The sequence below is a fragment of the Caloenas nicobarica genome, chromosome 33, assembly GCF_036013445.1.
Source record: "Caloenas nicobarica isolate bCalNic1 chromosome 33, bCalNic1.hap1, whole genome shotgun sequence".
Classification (NCBI taxonomy): Eukaryota; Metazoa; Chordata; class Aves; order Columbiformes; family Columbidae; genus Caloenas; species Caloenas nicobarica.
In genome coordinates, this window is record NC_088277.1 from 894,213 (window position 1) to 916,797 (window position 22,585).

General features: G+C 67.3%; 2 protein-coding genes across 3 annotated transcripts; one reads left to right on the plus strand and one right to left on the minus strand.

Annotated features, from left to right (window-relative positions):
- Positions 1–724: 724 nt before the first annotated feature.
- MAP3K12 (mitogen-activated protein kinase kinase kinase 12) lies at positions 725–10,300 on the minus strand. The gene is made up of 13 exons (XM_065654388.1): positions 9,958–10,300; positions 8,962–9,145; positions 8,321–8,512; positions 7,429–7,587; positions 6,915–7,073; positions 6,421–6,529; positions 5,265–5,374; positions 4,922–5,038; positions 3,999–4,136; positions 2,949–3,396; positions 2,588–2,658; positions 1,830–2,115; positions 725–840 (listed from the first exon to the last, which is right to left on the minus strand). Exons 1-13 carry the CDS (start codon positions 10,298–10,300, stop codon positions 748–750), a joined length of 2,409 nt encoding a protein of 802 aa, XP_065510460.1. The 3' UTR covers positions 725–747.
- A 4,574-nt stretch (positions 10,301–14,874) lies between these two features.
- On the plus strand, positions 14,875–20,390 carry TARBP2 (TARBP2 subunit of RISC loading complex). 2 transcript variants are annotated; one of them, XM_065654399.1, is made up of 9 exons: positions 14,875–14,970; positions 15,942–16,123; positions 16,763–16,868; positions 17,345–17,428; positions 17,590–17,662; positions 18,501–18,618; positions 18,709–18,836; positions 19,616–19,814; positions 19,915–20,390. In XM_065654399.1, exons 1-9 carry the CDS (start codon positions 14,918–14,920, stop codon positions 20,070–20,072), a joined length of 1,101 nt encoding a protein of 366 aa, XP_065510471.1. In that variant the 5' UTR covers positions 14,875–14,917; the 3' UTR covers positions 20,073–20,390. The 2 variants fall into 2 exon arrangements, with proteins under 2 accessions (XP_065510471.1, XP_065510472.1); XM_065654400.1 differs by having other exon boundaries at positions 14,878–14,970; positions 15,954–16,123.
- The last annotated feature ends 2,195 nt before the right edge of the window (positions 20,391–22,585 follow it).

Consider the following 22,585-nt stretch of genomic DNA (forward strand, 5'->3'; position numbering starts at 1 on the left):
TGGTTACTGCATCTGTCTCCGTCTTTATTTGACCCCCCCCCCGCCTGGTTGTGCCCCCCCAGTGCTCCCAGTATGGCCCAGTTGGGCTTTGGGGTTCCCCTGGGGATGCAATGGGACCCCCCAGGCTCAATAAACCACCCCTGGGGGGCTCTCAGGCTGGAAAAATCACCCCTGGCGGGGGGAATTATTTGGGGGGGGGCGCTCTTTGGTACCTTGAGGGTTTCTCTTGCCCTCCAAACTGGTCTTTAATGGGAACCAGTGTCCCAGCTGGGGGTGGGGGGGGCCACTCTTTCCATCCCCCCCACCCCAAAATCCATCTGGGACCTTTATTGGGGGAGGAAGATAGAAATTGCCCCCCACCCTGGGGATCCAGCACATCCTGGTGCTCCCAGTTCTACCAGTAAACAGGGTTGGACTGGAGGGGGGGTCAGACCCTTATATGTGCCCCCCCCCCCCAGTTTTCCCATTTCATGGAGATGAATTTCTTCACTTGTGGAGGTGGGGGCTATTGCAGTAGGACCTACATAAACACAAGAGGGAGACACAACCTCTACCCCTCTCTGTGTCGTTCCCCCCCCCAAAAAAAAAAAAAACCAACCCCTCCCCAAATTCCGCTCCCCCCCCCCAGGCACAGAGATGGCGCCGGGTCTGTAGAGATCCATAGATATTTATATAAATATTTGGGGCTGTACAAGTGGGGGGTGCGTGGGGTGGTGTGTGGGTTTTTGGGGGGAGGGGACACGCAGGTCACAGGTCGGGGGGGGCCGTGGGCCGGGGGGGCCCCTCCCCGCTGCCTGAGTGATCCAGCTCCGCGCTGTCGCAGTCCGAGTCCTCCGAGACCTGGGGGGGGACACGGTCTGGGGGGGTCAGACGCCCCCAGAGCCCCCCCAGTGGGACCCCCCCCCCCCCTCAGGAACTGCTCCTGGGGGTCCCCACCTCCGTGGCCCCTGATGTTTGAGGGATCCCCCCCCATGGGATCCACCCTCCCCAAGCTGCTACGTTTGGGGGGGGCTTATGGGATCCACCCCCCCATGGTACCCAGCACTGGGGGCCCCCCCTCAAGGTGCCCGAGACCCCCTCCCCATGGTACTTGAACTTGGGGTCTCATCCTTGGGGGGCTCACAGGGCCTCCCCCAGTATCTGGTCCTCGGGGGGGCTCAGGGGACCCCCCCTTGCTCTTGGGGGGCTTTGGACACCCCAATCCTGTAGGAGAACCTCATGGGGACGCCCCTGCATAGAACCTGGTCCTGGGGGGCCCTGGGGACCCTCCCCATGGTGCTTGGCCCTGGGGGGGGGCCCTGGGGACACCTGCTTTATTCTGAGCCCCCCTCCCATGGTACCAAATCCTGGGGGACCCCCCCACCCCATGGCACCCACCCCTGGGGACCCCGGGGACCTTGACTCCCTCCTGCGGTGGCTTAGGGGGTCCCCACCCCTGGGGGACCCTTGGGACCCCCCACCCCTGGGATCACCCCCTCCCAAGGTGTCACCAAGCCCCGAGGGACCCTGGGGACCCCCCACCCCATGGCACCCACCCCTGGGGACCTTAACTCCCTCCTGCGGTGGCTTAGGGGGTCCCCACCCCTGGGGGACCCTTGGGACCCCCCACCCCTGGAATCACCCCCCCCCAGGGTGGGGACCTCACCTCGGGGCTGAGGACCCTGGGGACCCCCCCACCCACCATTGCACCCCCCCCCCCCTTGGGGACCCCCCAAACACACAGTCCTCAGCCCTGGGGGGACCCTGAGGGGACCCTGGGGACCCCCCACCCCTGCGATTCCCCCCCTCCCCCGGTGTCCCCGCCGCCCCCGCCAGGGGGGGCCCCTCACCTTGGGGCTGCCCCCCCCGTGCTGCCGGGCGGGCCCGTCGGGGGGCGCCGCGTCCAGGGGGATCTCGGAGCCCTGGGACAGCAGGTCCTCGGAGCGGTCGTCGGGCCGCTCGTCCGTGTTGGTGCTGCCCACGTCGGGGGTCGCGCTGTGGGAGGGGGTGGCGCTGTGGGAGGGGGTCGCGCTGTGCGACGGTTCGCTCGTGTGCCCCTCGTCCCCGTCCCCGTCCGAGAAGTTCTCCGAGCTGAAGGTCGACAGCGACTGGCGCTTGCTCATCCCCGGGGGCCACCTGGGCAGGGGGGGGCGAGTGAGGACCCAGGCGTCTGGGCACCTTAAACCTGCAGCCAGCCTGGGTGGCTGAGCACCCATGGACCCCCCCGCACCCATCCCTGGCACCCACCAGCCCCCTGCACCCATCCTGGGTGGCTGAGCACCCATGGACCCCCCCGCACCCATCCCTGGCACCCACCAGCCCCCTGCACCCATCCTGAGCACCCATGGACCCCCCCGCACCCATCCCTGGCACCCACCGGCCCCCTGCACCCATCCTGAGCACCCATGGACCCCCCTGCACCCATCCTGGGTGTCTGAGCATCCCCTGCACCCATCCTGGGCTTCCAAGCACCCATGGACCCCCCCGCCGTGCCCATTCTGGGCATCTGAGCACCCATGGACCCCCCCGCACCCATCCTGGGGGTCCGAGTGCCCCTGGACCCCCCCGGCCAGACCCGGGCACCCTTGGGTGGGGGGTCAGCACCCACCTCTGCCGCAGCGGCAGCTCCACCTCGCTGTCCACCTCCCCCTCCTCCTCCTCCGACGACACCCCCCGCTTCTGCGGGCAAAACGGGGGGGGGGGACACACATTGGGGTCCTCCCGCTGCCCCTCGGGAGGGACCCAGGCGTCCTGACCCCCCCTCCACCCCAGGAGGGACCCCAAATCCTGACCCCCAAGGATGGACCCAAAGGTCCTGAACCCCCCCGCTTAGGAGCAACCCCTGTGTCTGCGCCCCCCAAACCCCTTCCCAGACGGGATCCAACCCCCCCACTGCTGGGATGGACCTGGGGGTCGTGTGTCGTGTCCCCCACCCCCAAAATAAGGGACCCAGGCGTCCGGGTGCTCACCTGCCCGCGGGTGACGGCCGCCCGGTACAGCAGCGCCGCGGGGGTCAGGTGCTGCCCGGCCCCCCCTTTGCCCCCCCGGCCGCCCCCACTCTCCCGCTCGGGCTCTCCGGGGGTGGGGGGCTGCGGGGGGGGCGACTCTTGGGTGCCCGTGGCCCCCCCAGCCCCCGCATCAGGCACCGCGGCCGGGGGGGCACCCGCGGCCTCCAAGGTGCCCCCGAGGATGTCGGGGCCGGGGGAGGTTGGGGGGGGTCCCGGCAGCCCCCGGGGGGGTCCGGCCTCGGGTCCCTGCTCCCCGCAGCCCCCCCGGGGTCCCGCTTTGCGGTGCCGTCCCTTGGCGCGGCGGCTGCGCCCGGGCGAGGGGGGGCCCTTGGGACACCCCGGCAGCGCCACCTGCGCCATGGCCGCGTCCAGCTTGGGCAGCAGCACCTCGGGCTTCAGGATGTCGGGGCTGGGGGGGGACACACACGGGGGGGCTGCAGACGAGGACCCAGGCGTTCCCCCCCCCACACCCAGCCAGGGGGAACCCCCATGTCCGGAACCCCCATGTCCAGAACCCCCCCGCCCAAACTCCCATCCCAAGGGACACCAGTATCTGCACCCCCTCCCCGCGACGTTCCCAAGGCGAACCCACAGAGCCCCCCCCGAAAAGGGCCCAAACCACCCAACCCCCAGCGCCCCCCACCCCAAAGGACCCAGGTGTCCGGGCTCCCACCCTCCCCCCAAAGATCCCCACATCCAGGTCCCCAGACCCCCCCACCCTGATAGACCTACATGTCCAACCCAAATGTCCAAACCCCCAGGCCCCCCACCCCAAAAGACCCCCCAGCATCGAACCCCCAGCCCCCCCCACCCCAAAGGACCCAGGTGTCCGGGCTCCCACCCCCCCAAAGACCCACATGTCCATGTCCCCACATCCCCCCAACCCTGAGGGACCCACATGTCCACGTCCCCCACAAGCCCCCCAGCATCCAAACCCCCAGACCCTCCCACCCCAAAGGACCCAGGGACCCCCCACGCCCTCCCCGGAGGGACCCAGGCGTCCGGGCGCACCGCTTGCCGTGGGGCGAGAGTTTCTGAGGAACGTTGCGTTTCTTGATGAGGGTCTCAACGGCGTTGCCGTGCAGGAGCCCCCGCGGCGCCCGCGGCTTGAAGAGCCCGGGGTAGCGCTTCTCCAGCGCCTGCTCCCGCCTGCCACGGGCCACCACATGTGGGCAACCGCCCCCAGGGATGTGGCGGGGGGGGACGTGGGGTAAGGGCCGGCCAAGGGCTTGGGGAGCCATGGGATGGGTGTAGGGCTGGTCATGGGGTAGATAGAAGGCTGGCCATGGCCATAGGGTGGCCATGGGGTGCTATAGGTTTGGCCATGGCCATGGGTTGGCCATGGGATGGCTGTAGGGTTGGCCATGGCCATGGGCTGGCCATGGGGTGCTGTAGGATTGGCCATGGGGTGGCTGTAGGGTTGGCCATGGCCATGGGGTACTATAGGTTGGGCCATGGCCATGAGTTGGCCATGGGGTGGGTGTAGGCTTGGCCATGGGGTGCTGTAGGGTTGGCCATGGCCATGGGATGGATATTGGGTTGGCCATGGCCACGAGTTGGCCATGGGGTGCTGTAGGGTTGGCCATGGCCGTGGGGTGGATACTGGGTTGGCCGTGGCCATGGGTTGGCTGTGGCCATGATTTGGCCATGGGGTAGCTGTAGGGTTGGTCATGGGGTGCTGTAGGGTTGGCCATAGCCATGGGATGGATGTTGCATTGGCCATGGCCATGAGTTGGCCATGGGGGGCTGTAGGGTTGGCCATGGGGTGCTATAGGTTTGGCCATGGCCATGAGCTGGCCATGGGGTGCTATAGGGTTGACCATAGGGTGCTGTAGGGTTGGCCATGGCCATGGCCATGAGGTGGCCATGGGACGGGTCGAGGGGTGTTGCTGGGCGCTGGTGGGTGCTGGCGGGTGCCGGCAGCACCCTCTCACCTGAGCAGCTCCTTCTCCTTGAGCTCCAGCTGCAGCATGAGGGCGCTGAGCTCCATGTAGAGGTTGTTGGCGCGCTCCAGCTTGCGCTCGTAGTGCTCCCGGATGTCCAGCGCGTGCCTGGCACGGGGGACACGCCTGGCGTCGGCACACGCACCCCGCGGCACCCCACGGCACCCCATGGCACTCGGTGGCACCCCACTGCACCCAACAGCACGTGCAAGGACAAGCACCCAACAGCCACCCCTCCACCCCAGCACCCCCGATGCCCCCTGCCCGTGGTCCCCGCCGTGTCCCCGCTGCCCCAGTGTCCCCAGGGTCCCCACGTCCCCGCGGGGGGCCCCACCGCAGCTCCTCGCGCCGGCGGTTGATGAGCTCCTCCTCCAAACGGTGCAGACACGTCCCCTCCGACTTGATCTTCTCGAAGTGCAGCTTCACCTCCTCCCGCCACTCCGCCTGCAGCACCGGCACCGGCTACCACGGGCACCGGCTACCGCGGGCACCGGGCACTGTACGACAGCAACCGCGGGCACCGGGCACCGCGGGCACCGGGCGATGGCAACCGCGGGCATCGGCTATCGCGGGCACCAGGCACCAGCTACTCTGGGCACTGGGCACACTGGGCACCAGTTACTGCGGGTACTGGGCATCCTGGGGGTCCCAGGTGTTTGGTATCTCAGGGGTCTCAGGGTCCTGGGGGTGCTGGGGGTTCTGGGGTCCTGGAGGTGCTGGGGTGCTGGGTACCCACGTTCTGGGGGTGCCGGGTTCTGGGGTGCTGGGTTCTGGGGGTGCCGGGTTCTGGGGTGCTGGGTTCTGGGGTGCCGGGTTCTGGGGTGCTGGGTTCTGGGGGTGCTGGGTTCTGGAGGTGCCGGGTTCTGGGGTGCTGGGTTCTGGGGGTGCCGGGTTCTGGGGTGCTGGGTTCTGGGGGTGCTGGGTTCTGGGGTGCCGGGTTCTGGGGGTGCTGGGTTCTGGGTGCTGCGTTCTGGGGGTGCCAGGTTCTGGGGTGCTGGGTTCTGGGGGTGCTGGGTTCTGGAGGTGCTGGGTTCTGGAGGTGCTGGGTTCTGGGGTGCCGGGTTCTGGGGGTGCTGGGTTCTGGAGGTGCTGGGTTCTGGAGGTGCTGGGTTCTGGGGTGCCGGGTTCTGGGGGTGCTGGGTTCTGGAGGTGCTGGGTTCTGGGGTGCCGGGTTCTGGGGGTGCTGGGTTCTGGAGGTGCTGGGTTCTGGAGGTGCCGGGTTCTGGGGTGCCGGGTTCTGGGGTGCTGGGTTCTGGGGGTGCTGGGTTCTGGGGTGCCGGGTTCTGGGGGTGCTGGGTTCTGGGGGTGCTGGGTTCTGGGTGCTGTGTTCTGGAGGTGCCAGGTTCTGGGGTGCTGGGTTCTGGGGGTGCTGGGTTCTGGGTGCTGCGTTCTGGGGGTGCCAGGTTCTGGGGTGCTGGGTTCTGGGGTGCTGGGTTCTGGGGATGCGAGGTTCTGGGGTGCTGGGTTCTGGGGGTGCTGGGTGCGGGTACCTGGGATTTGAAGTAGGTCTCCTGGGGGGTGGAGAGGACGTCGGCCGAGGCGATGTCGAGGTGCAGCAGGATCTGGCGGAAGGACGGGCGGTTCCGGGGTTTGCTGTTCCTGGGGGGGGGACACGGCGCTGGGTGCAGGCGGGGGGGACACAGATGGGTGCAGGGGGTGCTGAGGCTTTTGGGGAGCACAGGGAAAGAAGGGCGCACAGGACATGGGGCAGCAATGCCCGGGGTGCAGCATCCCACGGCTGGGGGCACCCCCAGGGTCGGGGCGGGGGGGGGTCCCTCTGACAAGGGACAACCACCCACATTGGGGTGCCAAGGGCAGGTCTCTCACGGTGGCCTCTCCAGTGGGGTGACCACGGTGGGGTCCCCCATGGGCTGGTTCCACCATGAGATGGGCGCCCATGGCGCGGTGTCCCCACGGCGCGGTGTCCCCACGGCGGGGTGTCCCCACGGGTGGCCCCACGGGTGTCCCCCCGGGTGGCACTCACCAGCACTGGCGCAGCAGCACCTTGAAGCCGTCGGGGCAGCCGGAGGGGACGGGCAGGTGGAGGCTGTTGCTGCCCACCCCCCAGATGATGGCCGAGGAGTCCACGTCCTTGTAGGGGATCTCGCCCGTCAGCAGCTCCCACAGCACCACCCCGAAGGACCTGGGGACAGTGGCACCCACGGCCCCGTCACCCACAGCTGGGCACCCCCAGGGTCTTCCCGCTGTCCCCTGGTCGCCCTTGCCCTGCCCTGGTGTCCCCTCCCTGCCCGTGCTGGTGTCCCCGATGTCCCCTGATCCTCCTGAGCTCCTTTGATGCCCCCCACCCCTGTCCCTGCAATGTCCCTGCCAGTATCCCCAATGTCCCCACCTCTGGTCACCCACAGTGTCCCCTCAGTGTCCCCCTGTTCCTATTGTCTCCAATGTCCCCTGTGCCACCCAATGTCCTCATTGCCTCCCAAAGCCCCCTGTGTCCCTGATGGCACCTCAGCTTGCTGGTGTCCCCAAGGTGCCCTCACCAGATGTCCACCTTCTCGGAGACGGGCTCGTTGCGGATGACCTCGGGTGCCATCCAGGCCACCGTGCCAGCGAAGGACATCTTGGTGCTCTTGTCAATGAGCTCCTTGGAGGTGCCGAAGTCCGAGATCTTCACCACGTCATCGTAGGTGATGAGCATGCTGGGGGGCAGCCACTCAGCGCCACGCCAGCACCACGCCAACGACACGCCAACGACACGGGCACGGCACCACCGCGGGCATGCAGCTGCTACGAGCATCATTGGGTCATGGGCATGCCACCACCGTGGGCACAACGTCATGGACGTGCCACCACTGTGGGCACAATGTCATGGACATGTCACCACCGTGGTCACAACATCGTGATGGACGTGCCACCACCGTGGGAACAACACCAGCATGGACATGCCACCACCATGGCCACAACGTCATGGACGTGCCACCACCATGGGCACAACATCATGGACATGCCACCACCATGGGCACAACATCTTCATGGACGTGCCACCACCATAGTCACAACATCATGATGGACGTGCCACCACTGTGGGCACAACATCTTCATGGACGTGCCAGCACCATGGACATGTCACTGCCACAGATATGTCACCACCATGCACATGGCATGTCCACTGACACGGCACCACCATGGTCACCGCTCTGCTATGGGCACGGCACCACCATGGACACGTCACCATCACGCACATGTCACCACCACGGCCATGTCACCACCATTGGCACGCAACCACGTCCAGCATGCAGCCCCCAAGGGGACAAGGCACCACCACGGCCATGGCGTGCACCATCATGCACCCACCACATGCACGTCCCCACCACGGACACGCCCCCCACCCCAGCACCCATGGGTGCTCCCCGAGCCCCCGTCCCCGCTCACTTGGGCGACTTGAGGTCGCGGTGGATGATCTTGTGCAGGTGCAGGTAGTTCATGCCGCCGGCGATGCCCATGGACCAGTCGACCAGGAGGGACGGGGTGACCTTGCGCCCGGCGCGCAGCACCTCGTACAGCTGGCCCTGGGCGCAGAACTCCATGATGATGCAGTAACAGGGGGCCTGGGTGCACACACCCCTGCGGGCACAGCGGCACCTCAGTCAAGGGACACCTGCTGGCACCCAAAGGTGCTGGGGCACCCAATGTCTCTGGGACACCCAACTGTACTGGGGCACCCAACTTCTCCAGGACACTCAACTATATTGGGATACCCAACTGTATTAGGGCACCCAACCTTACTGGGGAACCCAACTGTGTTGGGGCACTCAACTATTTTGGGGCAGTTGACTTCTCCAGGGCACCCAACCTTATTGGGGCACCCAACTTCTCCAGGGCACCCAACCTTATTGGGGCATGCATCTGTGCCCTGGTGTCCCCATGTCTGTGCCCTGTGCCCACAGTGTCCCCATGTCCCATTCCCATGGCTCACCCATGTCATGTCCATGTTCCATGCCCATGTTCCATGTCCATGCCCTGTGCCCTTGGTGTCCCCAAGCCCCCCCATGCCCGCTGGCACCCACACTCACTTGAAGGTGATGATGTTGGGGTGCTTGAGCTTGCGCAGGTGCTTGATGTCGGTCTCCTTGAGGTCCCGCACCTTCTTCACAGCCACCTCCTCGCCGTGGAAGCGGCCCAGGAACACGGCGCCCTGCGCCCCGCTGCCCACCCACTGCAGGTCCAGGATCTCCTCAAACGGCACCTCCCAGGGGTCTGCGGGCACCCGCACCCATGGGACCCCCGCATCGGCACCCCTGCAGCACCCACACCCATGGGACCCCGACATCAGCATCCCTGGGGCACCCACATCCATGGGACCCCCACATCAGCATCTCTAGGGCACCCACACCCATGGGACCCCCACATCAGCACCCCTGGGGCACCCACATCCATGGGACACCCACATCAGCATCTCTAGGGCACCCGCACCCATGGGACCCCCGCATCAGCACCCCTGGGGCACCCGCACCCGTGGGACCCCCACATCAGCATCTCTAGGGCACCCGCACCCATGGGACGCCCCGCAGCAGCACCCCTGGGGCACCCACATGCTGGCATAGCTGGGGTGCAGCCCCCCTACCCTTGTCGCCCTCACCCTGGCCCTACTGCTCCCACCCTGCCCCTTGCACCCCATGCACCCCAGCACCCCACTCCCTGCCCCGCTGCACCCTATTTTTTCCCACTGCTCTCTGATTTGCCCCTTTGCACCCTGCTTCGCTCCATAGCACCCTCCTTTACCCCATAGCACCCTCCTTCGCCCCATAGCACCCTCCTTTGCTCCATAGCACCCTGCTTTGCCCCATAGCACCCTCCTTCGCCCCATAGCACCCTCCTTTACCCCATAGCACCCTCCTTCGCCCCATAGCACCCTCCTTTGCTCCATAGCACCCTGCTTTGCCCCATAGCACCCTCCTTCGCCCCATAGCACCCTCCTTTACCCCAGAGCACCCTCCTTTGACCCATAGCACCCCCATTCACCCCACAGCACCCTCCTGCACCCCACAGCACCCACGCCCCCCACTCACCTTCCTGGGGGTGCTTGTGCTCAGCCGCATAGGCTTTGCCGATCATGGTCCAGACGGGTTTGAGGCAGCCGAACAGCCCCTCCAGGAACCCCCCCCCGGCCTGGCACCGCAGGTGGGCGGCCTCGGGGGCCAGGGGTCCCGCACCCTCGGGCCCCAGCTCGGGGTGCCGGGGGGGCCCGCGGCGGGGCCAGGCCTCGGGGGGCGCGGCGGGGGCGGCGGGGGCGGCGGGGGGCAGCACGTCGCGCAGGACGCACTGGGTGGGGGTCAGCTCCTGCTCGGGGGTCCCGTCCGAGGCCAGCGCCAGCGAGGGGGAGGGCGTGCGCGTCTCGTGCAGACAGGCCATGGCGGGGGCCCCCCCGAGCCCCCGCGCCCCCCGGCCTGCGGGAGGGGACATCAGTGCGGGGGTACCCACTTGCACCCATGGGTGCATCCCTGTGCATGCACCTGCACCTCCTTGCAACCATGTGTGCAACCCCACGTGTGTGCACGCCATACATGTACCTGCACCCCCTTGCACCCATGGGTGCAGCTCCATACGTGCACCCCCTTGCACCCATGTGTGCAGCCCCACGTGTGTGCAACCCACAAATGTAATGTACCTGCACTCCCATGCACCCATGGGTGCAGCTCCATGCGTGCACCCCATACATGTACCTGCAACCCCTTGCACCCATGGGTGCATCCCTGTGCATGCACCTGCACCTCCTTGCACCCATGTGTGCAACCCCACGTGTGTGCACGCCATACATGTACCTGCACCCCTTTGCACCCATGGGTGCAGCTCCATGTGTGCACCCCCTTACTCACACGTGCACCCATGGGCTCCCTTTGACATGTGTGCACCCCTGTATCTGTACATGCACCGCCTTGCACCCATGTGTGCAACCCCACGTGTGCACGTCTTTACATGCACCCCTGTACACACATGTGCACCCATGGGTGCAGCTCCATGTGTGCACCCCCTTACACGCACAGGCACCCTTTTACACGTGTGTGCACTCCCCTTGCACCCATGTGTGCAGCCCCACCTGTGTGTGCACCCCTTTACATGCATGTGCACCCCCTGCACCCATGAGCACTCCTTTACATGCGTGTGCACTCCCTTGCACCTGTGCGTGCACCCCCAGCACGTATATGCACCCCCTTGCACCTGGATGCATCCGTTGCACCCCCTTGCACCCCCATGCACCCCTTGCACCCACGTGTGCAGCTGTGGGCACCCCTTGCAGGCACGTGCACCTCCTTGCACACATGAGCGTGCAAAGGTGTGCACAAGCGTGCAAGAGTGCACATGAGTGTGCACAAGTGAGCGGCCGTGCACAAGCGCGTGTGAGCACACGGCAGCGTGCAAACGTGCTGGGGGAAACTGAGGCAGGGTCGGGGGAGGGGGGGGGACCCAGGAGTCCGGGGGGGGGTCCCTGGGGGGCAGGGGATGAGGCCCGATCGGGGTCCCCTGAAAATTGGGGTGGGGGGGTTGTTGCCATGGCAACAGCGGAGCCGGCGATGAGGTCATCACTAAAATTAGTGGGGGGGGGGGTGAGTCACCGCGGGGGGGGGGCGTGGGCGGGGCTTAGTGTCACCCCGAGGGACCCAGGCGTCCGGGTGGGGGGAGGACACGACCCGCCCCTCCAGGTGTCGTGTCCCCCCCGTGGTGACATCACGTCACTCGGTGACGTCACCCCGGTAAGGGACGAGCCTCCCCCGCCCTCCCCCCGCGCCGAGGAAACTGAGGCACAAGCGCCCGGGGGGGGGGGGTGGGGGGTGTTGTGTGTGTCTCTGTCGCGACATGCGACAGCCCCGTGTCGCGACAGAGAGAAGCCGGAGATGGGGGCGGGGGGCGCGAGAGAGCGCCCCCCCGCGCCCCCCCCCGCCAATACATGTCGCGACACGGGGAGGGGCACACGCGTGTGCTGGCGGGGGAGGGGGTACAGCCCGGGGGGGGGCACAGGCGTGTGCACGTGCCCGGGGGGGGGGTGGGTTGGTGCACACGCGTGGGGGGACACACGCGCGTGCAAAGGGGCTGCACGCCCACGCGGGGGGGGGGACACGCGTGCGGGGGGTGGATGGCGGGGGGAGATGTCACTCGTGCGCTCGGAGCTGCCCACGCGTGTGCAAAAGCATCTCCCACATTGCGGGGGGGGCACACGCGTGTGCAAGGCCGCTCGTGGCCCTGCCTCCCCCACCGCCCCCCCCGAACCCCCCCGACCCCCCCCATGAGCTCAGGAGGGGGGGAGGGTGCGCTCCCCCCCCGCCCAGGCCTGGCGGGGGGACCCAGGCGTCCGGGGGTGGGGGCGGGGAGCGCATCCCCCCCCCCCGCTCCATCCCCCCCCGCTCCATCCCGGCCGCATCCCTGGTCCTACCCCCCCCCGGCTCCCCGCCGCGGGCCCGGTACCTGGGGGGGTCCGCTGGTGCCGGTGCTGCCGGGGGCGATGCCGGTGCTGCCGGGGGGGGCGCGGGCGGGGCCGGTACCGGGGCCCGGTGCCGCGGTCAGGGCGAGCGGAGCGGAGCGGAACGGCCCCGCCCGGCGCTCGGCCCCGCCCCGGCCCCGCCCCGGCCCCGCCGCACCGGGGACGCACCGGGACCGGAACCACAGCGGCACCGGCACCGCCAGCGGCACCGGGACCCCGACGGCACCGGGACCCCCAACGGCACCGGGACCCCGACGGCACCGGGACCCCGACGGCACCGGGACCCCCAACGGCACCGGGACCCCCAATGGCACCGGCACCGCCAGCGGCGCCGGGACCCCAAACCGCACCGGGACCGGAACCACAGCGGGACCGGCACCGCCAATGGCACCGGGACCCCCAACCGCTCCGGGACTCCCCAATGGCACCGGAACCCGAACGGCACCGGGACCCCAATGGCACCAGGACACCCAACGGCACCGGGACCCCAACCGCACCGGCACCCCCAGCTGCACCGGGACCCCCAATGGCACCGGGACCCGCAACGGCACCGGGACCCCGAACCGCACCGGGACCCCGAATCACACAGGGACCCCGAATCGCACCGGGAACCCGAATGGCATCGGGACCCCCACACCGGCACCGGGAACCCACCGACACTGGACCCCCCCCGACTGGCACCGGGCCCCCTGTACCGGCACCAGGACCCCCGTACCGGCACCGGGACCTCCCGACCGGCACTGGGAATGCACCGGGCCCCCTGTACCGGCACTGAGACCCCTGTACCGGGCCCCCGAAAGGCACCGGGACCCCCTCACCGGGCCCCCTGTACCGGCACTGGGAGCGCTGTACCGGTACCGGGACCCCCCGACCGGCCCCGGAACACCCGGACCAGCCCCCAGAGCGGCCCCGGGACCCCCGGGACCCTGTACGGGCACCGGGACCCCCCGGCAGCACCGGGACCGCCCCCCGGAGCAGGACCGGGACCCCCCGGTGCCCCCGGGACCCCCCGGCACAGGGACTGGGACCCCCCCGGTGTCTCCTGCTGGTCCTGGTGCCACACGGGGGCCCCAGTGCACTCCCAGTGCTCCCAGTGTGGGTGCGATTCTGTCCCCGGCGCTCCCAGTATGATCCCAGTACTCCCAGTACGGGTGAGCTCCTGTCCCCAGCGCTCCCAGTATGATCCCAGTACTCCCAGTACGGGTGAGCTCCTGTCCCCAGCGCTCCCAGTATGATCCCAGTACTCCCAGTACGGGTGAGCTCCTGTCCCCAGCGCTCCCGGTATGATCCCAGTACTCCCAGTACGGGTGAGCTCCTGTCCCCAGCGCTCCCAGTATGGATGTGCTTCTGTTCCCAGCGCTCCCAGTCTGGGTGTCGCTGTCCCACTGCTCCCAGTCTGTCCCCAGTGCTCCCAGTGTCCCTCTGTCCCCGGTGTCCCAGTCCGGGTGTCCCTGTCCCTGCTGCTCCCAGTCTGGTCCCAGTCCTCCCAGTCTATTCCCAGTGGTTCCAGCCTGCTCCCAGTGCCCGTGTCCGTTTGTCCCCATGGCCCTTTGTCCCCGTCCCCATTGTCCCCATCCATTGACCCCAGTTGGTCCCTTCCCTTCCTTGTCCCACCTGTCCGTCTGTCTGTCTCTGTACCTTTCCTGTCCATCTGTCCCACCCCAGCTGTCCCCATCCACTGTCCCCTGTCCACCCCATCTAATCCCGTCCGTCTGTCCCTGTCCCACCCCACCTGTCCCCATTGTCCCCATCCATTGACCCCAGTTGGTCCCTTTCCATCCTTGTCCCACCTGTCTGTCTGTCTGTCTCTGTACCCTTCCTGTCCATCTGTCCCACCCCACCTGTCCCCATCCACTGTCCCCTGTCCACCCCGTCCTATCCCGTCCGTCTGTCCCCGTCCCACCCCACCTGTCCCCATTGTCCCCATCCATTGACCCCAGTTGGTCTCTTTCCATCCTTGTCCCACCTGTCCGTCTGTCTGTCTCTGTACCTTTCCTGTCCGTCTGTCCCACCGCACCTGTCCCATCCACTGCCCCCTGTCCACCGCTTCCCATCCTGTCCGTCTGTCCCCGTCCCACCCCACCTGTCCCCATTGTCCCCATCCATTGACCCCAGTTGGTCCTTGTCCATCCCTGTCCCATCCCGTCCGTCTGTCTGTCTCTGTACCCCTCCTGTCCCACCCCATCCGGCTGTCCCCATCCTGTCCCCACTGTCCCCATCCGTTGATCCCTGTCCATCCTGTCCGTCCCTGTCCCTCTGTCCCCACCCACCGCCCCCCCCCCCCCCAACTCCCCCCTCCCTGCCCAGAGGGGGAAACTGAGGCAGGACCCCCCACCCAGTCCTCCACCTTCCCAGCATTCCCCGCGCGGGGGCTTGTGGGACTCGTAGTTCTCCCCGGGCCGCTCGGCCGCCGCCGCCCGCCCCGCCGAACTACACTTCCCACAACCCCCCGCGGCGCCCGCTTTCCCGTCGTGCCCCGCGGCGCGGCGGAGCCGGGCCGTGCGCCCCCTGGCGGCGCGGGCGGCGCGGCGGCGGGCCGGAGCGCGGCGGGGATGAGCGAGGAGGGGGCGGGCGGCGGGGCCAGGCGGAGCGGCGGCTTCCCCAGGTACCGGACCCCCCGCCCCGGCCCGGGTGACCCCCCCACAACCGGGATCCGCCCGCCCGCCCCGGGGTTGTCGCGCTGCGGAGGGACGGGGGGAGGCTGCGGCCTGCACTGGGCCCCGCGGCTGCGTGAGGGGCGGGGGGGACACGGGCCTGGCCGCGGGGCCCCGTGTCCCCATGTCCCTGTGTCCCTATGTCCTCATGGCCCCATCGCCCCATGGCCCCATGCATGTGAGGGCTCCACCCCGTCCCCATGTCGCCATCCTCGGAGGTGATGCCGCCCCTGTCCCCGTGTCCTCATGTCCCCCTGTCCCCATGTCCCCCTGTCCCCATATCCCCCTGTCCCAATGTCCCAATGTCCCCATAACCCCCTGTCCCAATGTCCCAATGTCCCCATATCCCCCTGTCCCCATATCCCCCTGTCCCAATGTCCCCATGTCCCAATGTCCCAATGTCCCCATGTCCCCCTGTCCCCATGTCCTCATGTCCCCATGTCCCCATATCCCCATATCCCCATGTGCCCATGTCCCAATGTCCCCACGTCCCCATGTCCCTGTGTCCCTATGTCCCCATATCCCCATGTCCACATGTCGCCATATCCCCCTGTCCCCATGTCCCCATGTCCTCATGTCCCTATGTCCCCATGTCCCCATGTCCCTGTGTCCCTATGTCTCCATGTCCCCCTGTCCCCATATCCCCATGTCCTCATGTCCCCATATCCCCCTGTCCCCATATCCCCCTGTCCCCATATCCCCATATCCCCCTGTCCTCATGTCCCCATGCTACATCTCAGTGCCACCCCTGTCCCCCTGTCCCCATGTCCCCATGCTACACCTCAGTGCCACCCCTGTCCCCCTGTCCCCATGTCCCCATGCTACACCTCAGTGCCACTCCTGTCCCCATGTCCCCAGGGCCATTCCCCCTGCCCATACCCCCCCACAAGTGTCCCCTCTGACCGCGGGGGGGTGGTGACAGCCCTGTCCCCAGCCTGGCGCAGATGCTGGCGGCCAGCCCCGGGAAGACGCCCATCAGCCTGCTGCAGGAGTATGGAACGCGCGTAGGCAAGACCCCCGGCTACGACCTGCTCAAGGCCGAGGGACAGGCCCACCAGCCCAACTTCACCTTCCGCGTCACCGTCGGGGACATCAGCTGCACCGGTGGGTCCCCAAAAACCTGACGGGTTGTCGCCAAAAATCTGCCAGGTTGTCCCCAAAAACCTGCCAGGTCGTCCGCATCCCCCATGCCACCTCAGGGTGGAGGGGCTTTCTGTTTTGAGGGTGATCATTCCCATTTGGGGACAGTTATCCCTATTTTGGGGACATATATCCCCATTTGGGAACAGGTATCCCTATTTTGGGGATGGTTATCCCCATTTGGGGACAGTTATCCCTATTTTGGGGACATATATCCCCATTTGGGAACAGTTATCCCCATTTTGGGACAGTTATCCCCATTTTGGGGACAGTTATCTCTATCTGGGGACATATATCCCTATTTTGGGGACATATATCCCCATTTGGAGACAGTTATCCCTATTTTGGGGACAGTTATCCCCATTTGGGGACAGTTATCCCCATTTGGAGACAGTTATCCTTATTTTGGGAACGGTTATCCCCATTTTGGGGCCAGATATCCCCATTTTGGGGCTGGTTATCCCCATTTTGGGGCCAGTTCTCCCCATTTTGGGATAGTTATCCCCATTTTGGGGGTGGTTATCCCCATTTTGGTGCCAGTGCTCCCCGTTTTGGGGCCGGTTCTCCCCATTTTGGCTCAGCCCGTGTGTCCCCCCCCCCCAGGACAGGGCCCCAGCAAGAAGGCGGCGAAGCACAAAGCGGCGGAGGTGGCGCTGAAGCTGCTGAAAGGGGGGGACATGCTGGACCCCCCCAGCCCTGAGGAGCCCAGGTGAGGGGGGACGGGGTCCCCCGGGGTGCTGGGGGGGTCGGGGTGGGGTTTGGGGGGGCTGGGTGGACTTTGAGGTCCTGGGTGGGGTGCACAGGTGGTTGGGGGTACCCCTGGGGTGCTGGGCACCCCAGCGGGTTTGGGGGGGTCCAGGCGGGGGTTGGGGGTACACAGGGTGAGTGGGGGTGCCAGGGGGCACCCCAAGGGATTTTGGGGGCGGTTGGGGATGTCTGTTGGGTTTGGGGGTGTCCGGGGGGGGGGGATGAGGGTCCCCAGGCAGGTCTGGGGGTGCTTGGGGGAGTTTAGGGGTGTCTTAGGGGAGCCAAGAGAATTGGGGGTGCCTGGGGCGGGGCGGGGGGGCAATACCAGAGAATCTTAAAGAAACTGGGGGTCCCTGGTAGGATCTGGGGGGTCGGAGTGGCCTGGCAGGATTTGGGGGGGCCGTCCAGGGCGTTAACGTCTCCCCTTTTCTCCCCAAGCTCTCCTTTCCCCCCAGAGCCCCCGGCTGAGCCCGGCCCCCCCGCTGCCCCCCCAGCACCCGCTGCACCCCCCCCCTCACCCAGGTAACAGCGTGGGGGGCACCCACCCCCCCAAAAAGCCCCAGCACCCCATTTTACCTCTTTGTCTCCCCAACACGGGGGGCTCTGGCATTGGGGGGGTGCTCAGAGCCGCCCCCTCTGTGTCCCTCCCTCACGCTGTGTCCCTTTGTCCCCCCCCAAACCAGGGGCACCCCCCTGGACATGAAGCCGCCCGTGTCCCCCCCCCAGTCGGAGTGTAACCCCGTGGGGGCTCTGCAGGTGGGTGACACCGCGGGCTGGGACAAGAGGGGACACGTGTGTGTCCCCCCAGCCCCATTTTGGGGCTGACAGGGCGGTTTTGGGGCTCAACATCCCCACTTGGCGGGGGGCAGGTCCCTTTGGGGGTGACCTGACCCATTGTGGGGGGGGGGCGGGGACATTTGGGGGCTGCCCGTCCCCAGCTGGGGGGACTTGTGCTCCTTCTGGGGACATTTTCCCTATTTTGGGGACAATTGTTGCCATTTAGGGAACAGTTATCTCTGGTTTGGGGACAGTTATCCCCATTTTGGGATGGTTATCCCTATTTCGGGGACCGTTTTCCACATTTTGGGGACAGTTATCCCCGTTTTGGTGACATTTATCCCCATTTTGGGTGTGGTTATCCCCATTTTGGGGACAGTTCTTCCCATTTTGGTGACATTTATCCCCATTTTGGGCTAGTTATCGCTATTTTAGGTACAGTTACCACTATTTTGGGTACAGCTATCCCTATTTTGGGGGTGGTTATCCCCATTTCAGCGACAATTATCCCCATTTTGGGGCCAGTTATCACTATTTTGGGTACAGCTATCCCTATTTTGGGGGTGCTTATCCCCATTTCAGGGACAATTATCCCCATTTTGGGGTGGTTACCCGTATTTTGGGGCCGGTTATCCCCATTTTGGGGCCAGTTATCCCTATTTTGCGTGCAGTTACACCTATTTTGGTGACTGTTCTCCCCATTTTGCGGCCGTCCCTCCCCGTTTCAAGGCTGGCGCCTCCTTTTCGGGGCCAGCTCTCCCCATTTCAGGCTGTCCCCATGTCCCTGACCCCCCCTAATTCTCGTGTCCCCCCCCAGGAGCTGGTGGTGCAGAAGGGCTGGCGCCTGCCCGAGTACACGGTGACGCAGGAGTCGGGGCCGGCGCATCGCAAGGAATTCACCATGACCTGTCGCGTCGAGCGCTTCGTGGAGATCGGTACGGGGACAAGGGGGACGCGGCGGGGGACACAGGGGGACGGGAGAAGGTTCCAGGCTCACCCCAGTGTCCCTTGTCCCCTCCCCGCAGGCAGCGGCACCTCCAAGAAGCTGGCAAAGCGCGACGCGGCTGCCAAGATGCTGGTGCGGATCCACAATGTCCCCATGGAGCCGCGGGACGGCAGCGAGGCCGAGGGGGACGAGGAGCAGTTCTGCATGGTACCGCCCGGGGTGGGGACATGGGGACACCGGCGGTGTCCCCGAGGGGTTAATGGGGGACACGGGGACACTGGGGGTGTCCCCGAGGGGTTAGTGGGGGACATGGACACCGGCGGTGTCCCCGAGGGGTTAATGGGGGACACGGCGACACTGGGGGTGTCCCCGAGGGGTTAGTGGGGGACATGGGCACCCTGTGGTCATCCCAAGAGGTTAATGGGGGGGACATGGGGACCTTGGGGGTGTCCCTGAGGGGTTAATGGGGGGACATGGGGACACTGGGGGTGTCCCTGAGGGGTTAATAGGGGAAACCACAAGGGGTTAACAGGGGACACAGGCACCCCAAGAGGTTAATGGGGGGGACATGGGGACCCTGGGGGTGTCCCCGAGGAGTTAGTGGGGGACACGGGGGCCCTGGGGGTGTCCCTGAGAGGTTAATGGAGGACACTGGGGGTGTCCCTAAGGGGTTAATAGGGGACACGGGGACCCCGGGGTCACCCCAAGAGGTTAACGGGGGGTACATGGGGACCCTGGAGGTGTCCCCAAGGGGTTAATGGGGGACACGGGCACCCCGAGGTCCCTTGGGTGTCCCTGCACGGGACTCGGGAGGGTCCCTGAGGCCCCATGTCCCCATGTGGGGGTCTGGAGGGTCCCTGAGCCCCCGTGTACCTTGGATGTCCCCGCATGAGCTGCTCCCTGAGCCCCCGTGTCCCCCCGCCGGTGTCCCACGTCCCTGTGCGGGGGTGAGGCCGCTCCCCAGCACCTTGTGTCCCCCCCCGCAGGCGGGACCGCGGCTGGAGGGGCTGCGTGGCCGCCCCCCCCCGGGCTGTACCTGGGACTCCCTGCGCAACTCGGCCGGGGAGAAGCTGCTGCAGCTGCGGAGCCGCCCCCTGGCCCCCCCCGCGGCTGGGGGGGGCGCCTGCGCCCTCCTGCAAGAGCTCTCGGAGGAGCAGAGCTTCGCCATCAGCTACCTCGACATCGGTGAGACACCCCCTGGACCCCCGCCCAGCATTCCGGGGGGGAGTTGTTGCTGCTTTGTGGGGGGGTTTGAAGTGACATGTCCCTTGTCCCCCCCCCGCAGATGCGCTGAGCCTCAGCGGGCTGCACCAGTGCCTGGTGGAGCTGTCGACGCAACCGGCCACCGTGTGTCACGGCGCCGGCCCCTCCCGCGACGGCGCCCGCTCGCAGGCCGCCCGCAACGCCCTCCAGTACCTTCGCATCATGGCGGGGGGCAAGTGAGACCCCCCCGGCGCCCACCGACACCCCCCGCGCCCACCGACACCCAGACGGACCCACCAACACCCGGACGGACCCTCGGACTCACCAACCGACGCGGCTCTGGACACACCGGTGGACATGCGCCCCCCCGCCCCGCATGGACAGACAGACACCCAGCCCCATGGACACACCTGTGGGATGGGCAGACGGACGGACAGACACGCACCACCCCCCCTGGACAGACCTCAGGGCCTGGGGGCACCTTTTGTCCTGGCCCCCCCCGGCTTGGTGAGGAGGGTCCAACCAGCCCCCCAGGAATAAAGCTGGGGGGGTTTGTAACTCCCGGTGTCGGTGTCTTTATGTGGGGGACACGGGGGGGGCACTTGGGGGGTGTTTTGGGGCAAAAGGGGGGGCAGGTCCCGTCCCCCCACATCCCCAAGGGGCAAAACCAGAGCGAGCGTCCGGGGGCGAGCGATGAGTTTATTGGGTGACGGACAAACCCATGGACAGACCCATGGACTGACGGACTCATGGACGGACCCAGGGATGGATGGACCCACAGGCGACTTGCTGGACGGACAGACGGACGCTCAGCGGCGGCGGCCGAAGCGCTGCGGCATCGCCATGGTCCAGAACGGGGCGGCCGGGGGGTCCCAGCTGCGGGGGCTGAGCCGGGACGGGACCCCCCCCTGCAGCCCCGGCCCCAACCTGCCACAGGGACAGCGCGGGTGACACCGCCGGCCGGACAGACAGACGGGGACATGCAGGGACAGACGGATGGGGATGGATGGATGGATGGATGGAGAGGGATGCTCGGGCACAGCTGGGTGGGGACGGACGGGCACAAGTGGTGACGGACAAAGGGGGATGCAGAGGGATGGACAGATGGACATTGAACAGACACGAGGGGGACAGACAGACAGAAGGGGACTGAGCACCGTGGGGACAGTTGGACGGACAGAGAGGGACAGACAGGACAGATGGGAACAGACTGAGAGACATGGACAGACGTGTGGGACAGAGACAGACAAAAACTAATAGGGACAGGCGGACACGGGAACACACGGGGACAGACACGGGGACAGATGGACGCTAACATAGACAGACACAGGGACAGACAGACACAGGGATACCCGTCCCACCGTCCCCTCTGGGTGTCCATAAACCCACTGGACCTTCCCTAACCCTTTGTCCCCACGGTGTCCCCAAACCCCCGGGTCCCCCGACGGCCCCTGTCCCCTCCCGGTGTCCCCAAACTCCGGTGTCCCCCGCGGTGTCCCCCCGGTCCCGCTCACCTCTGCGGCGGGGGGGTCCCGGGGGGGCGCTGCAGGGACCGGAGCAGCGCGCCCAGAGCGGCGGCGGCGGCGTCGGGCGGTCCCGGGGGAACGGCGGCCTGTGGGGTGACCGGTGGGGGGGTCAACCCGGGGGGGTCACGGCAGCCCCGAGCCCGGGGGGTCTCCCCCAAACCTCCCCAAAGCCCCCCCGGGCCGCGCTCACCGGGTCGGGGTCCCCGGGGCAGCAGCGAACGGTCCCCAGCAGCAGCAGCAGCAGCAGCAGCAGCCGCGGCCCCGCCATGGCCCCCCCCGCCGCCACCCGCCGCCGCTTCTTATAACCGGGGCCGGGCCGGGGGGGGGTCCCGGGGGAGCGGGAGATTGCGGGGATCAATCCCGGCCCCGCCGCCGCCGGGCGCCGCTAATGAAACACATTTACCAGCCGCGACAGCCGCTCCCGGGGACGCACCGATGGATGCGGGGGGACCCGCAACCCCTCCCGCGGTCCTCAACCGGGACCAGCGGGGCTGCCCGGGACCCCCCGCCCGACCCCGGGACCCCCCCATCCCGGACAGGGACCCCCCGAAAGCGGGACCCCCCCCGCCCCGCTCCCGGCCCCCCCGGCCGCTCCGCCGCGACTCGTGGTCGCCACCGCGTGGCCGCTCCGCGCTCCTGCAGCCCCGACGGGGCGGCCGCGGGTCCCACCCGCTCCCTCCGACCCAAATCCCGCTGAAATGGCCCCAAACGCTCCGCCCGAGGGTGTCCAGGGCCGCTGCGGCCCCCCCCGCCCCGTGCCCCCTCCCCGAGCAGGCTCACCTGCTGTGTCACCCAGGTTGGTGACAGCCCCGCGGTGTCCCCGTTAAGCTCTGATGGCCGGACGGTGTCACCCAGATTGGTGACAGCCCCACAGTGTCCCCGTTAAGCTCTGATGGCCAGATGGTGTCACCCAGGTTGGTGACAGCCCCGCGGTGTCCCCGTTAAGCTCTGATGGCCGGACGGTGTCACTCACGTTGGTGACAGCCCCACGGTGTCCCCGTTAAGCTCTGATGGCTGGACAATGTCACTCACGTTGGTGACAGCCCCGCGGTGTCCCCATTAAGCTCTGATGGCCGGACAGTGTCACCCAGGTTGGTGACAGCCCCGCGGTGCCCTCATTAAGCTCCGATGGCCAGACGGTGTCACCCAGGTTGTCACCGCCAGCACTGTCACCCCTTCCCAGTGACAACCACCCTGTGTCCCCCCAGGCTGGTGACAGCCGAGGGT

Coding starts and splice junctions, on each gene's coding strand:
- MAP3K12 (XM_065654388.1), bottom strand. CDS start 10,300: ATGGCCTGTCTGCACGAGACGCGCACGCCCTCCCCCTCGCTGGCGCTG. Junction 2,659..2,948: donor CGGCCGTCACCCGCGGGCAG/GTGAGCACCCGG, acceptor TTTTGCCCGCAG/AAGCGGGGGGTGTCGTCGGA. Junction 841..1,829: donor ACGGGGGGGGCAGCCCCAAG/GTGAGGGGCCCC, acceptor GTCCCCCCCCAG/GTCTCGGAGGACTCGGACTG.
- TARBP2 (XM_065654399.1), top strand. CDS start 14,918: ATGAGCGAGGAGGGGGCGGGCGGCGGGGCCAGGCGGAGCGGCGGCTTC. Junction 17,429..17,589: donor GCACCCCCCCCCTCACCCAG/GTAACAGCGTGG, acceptor CCCCCAAACCAG/GGGCACCCCCCTGGACATGA. Junction 18,837..19,615: donor ACGAGGAGCAGTTCTGCATG/GTACCGCCCGGG, acceptor CCCCCCCCGCAG/GCGGGACCGCGGCTGGAGGG.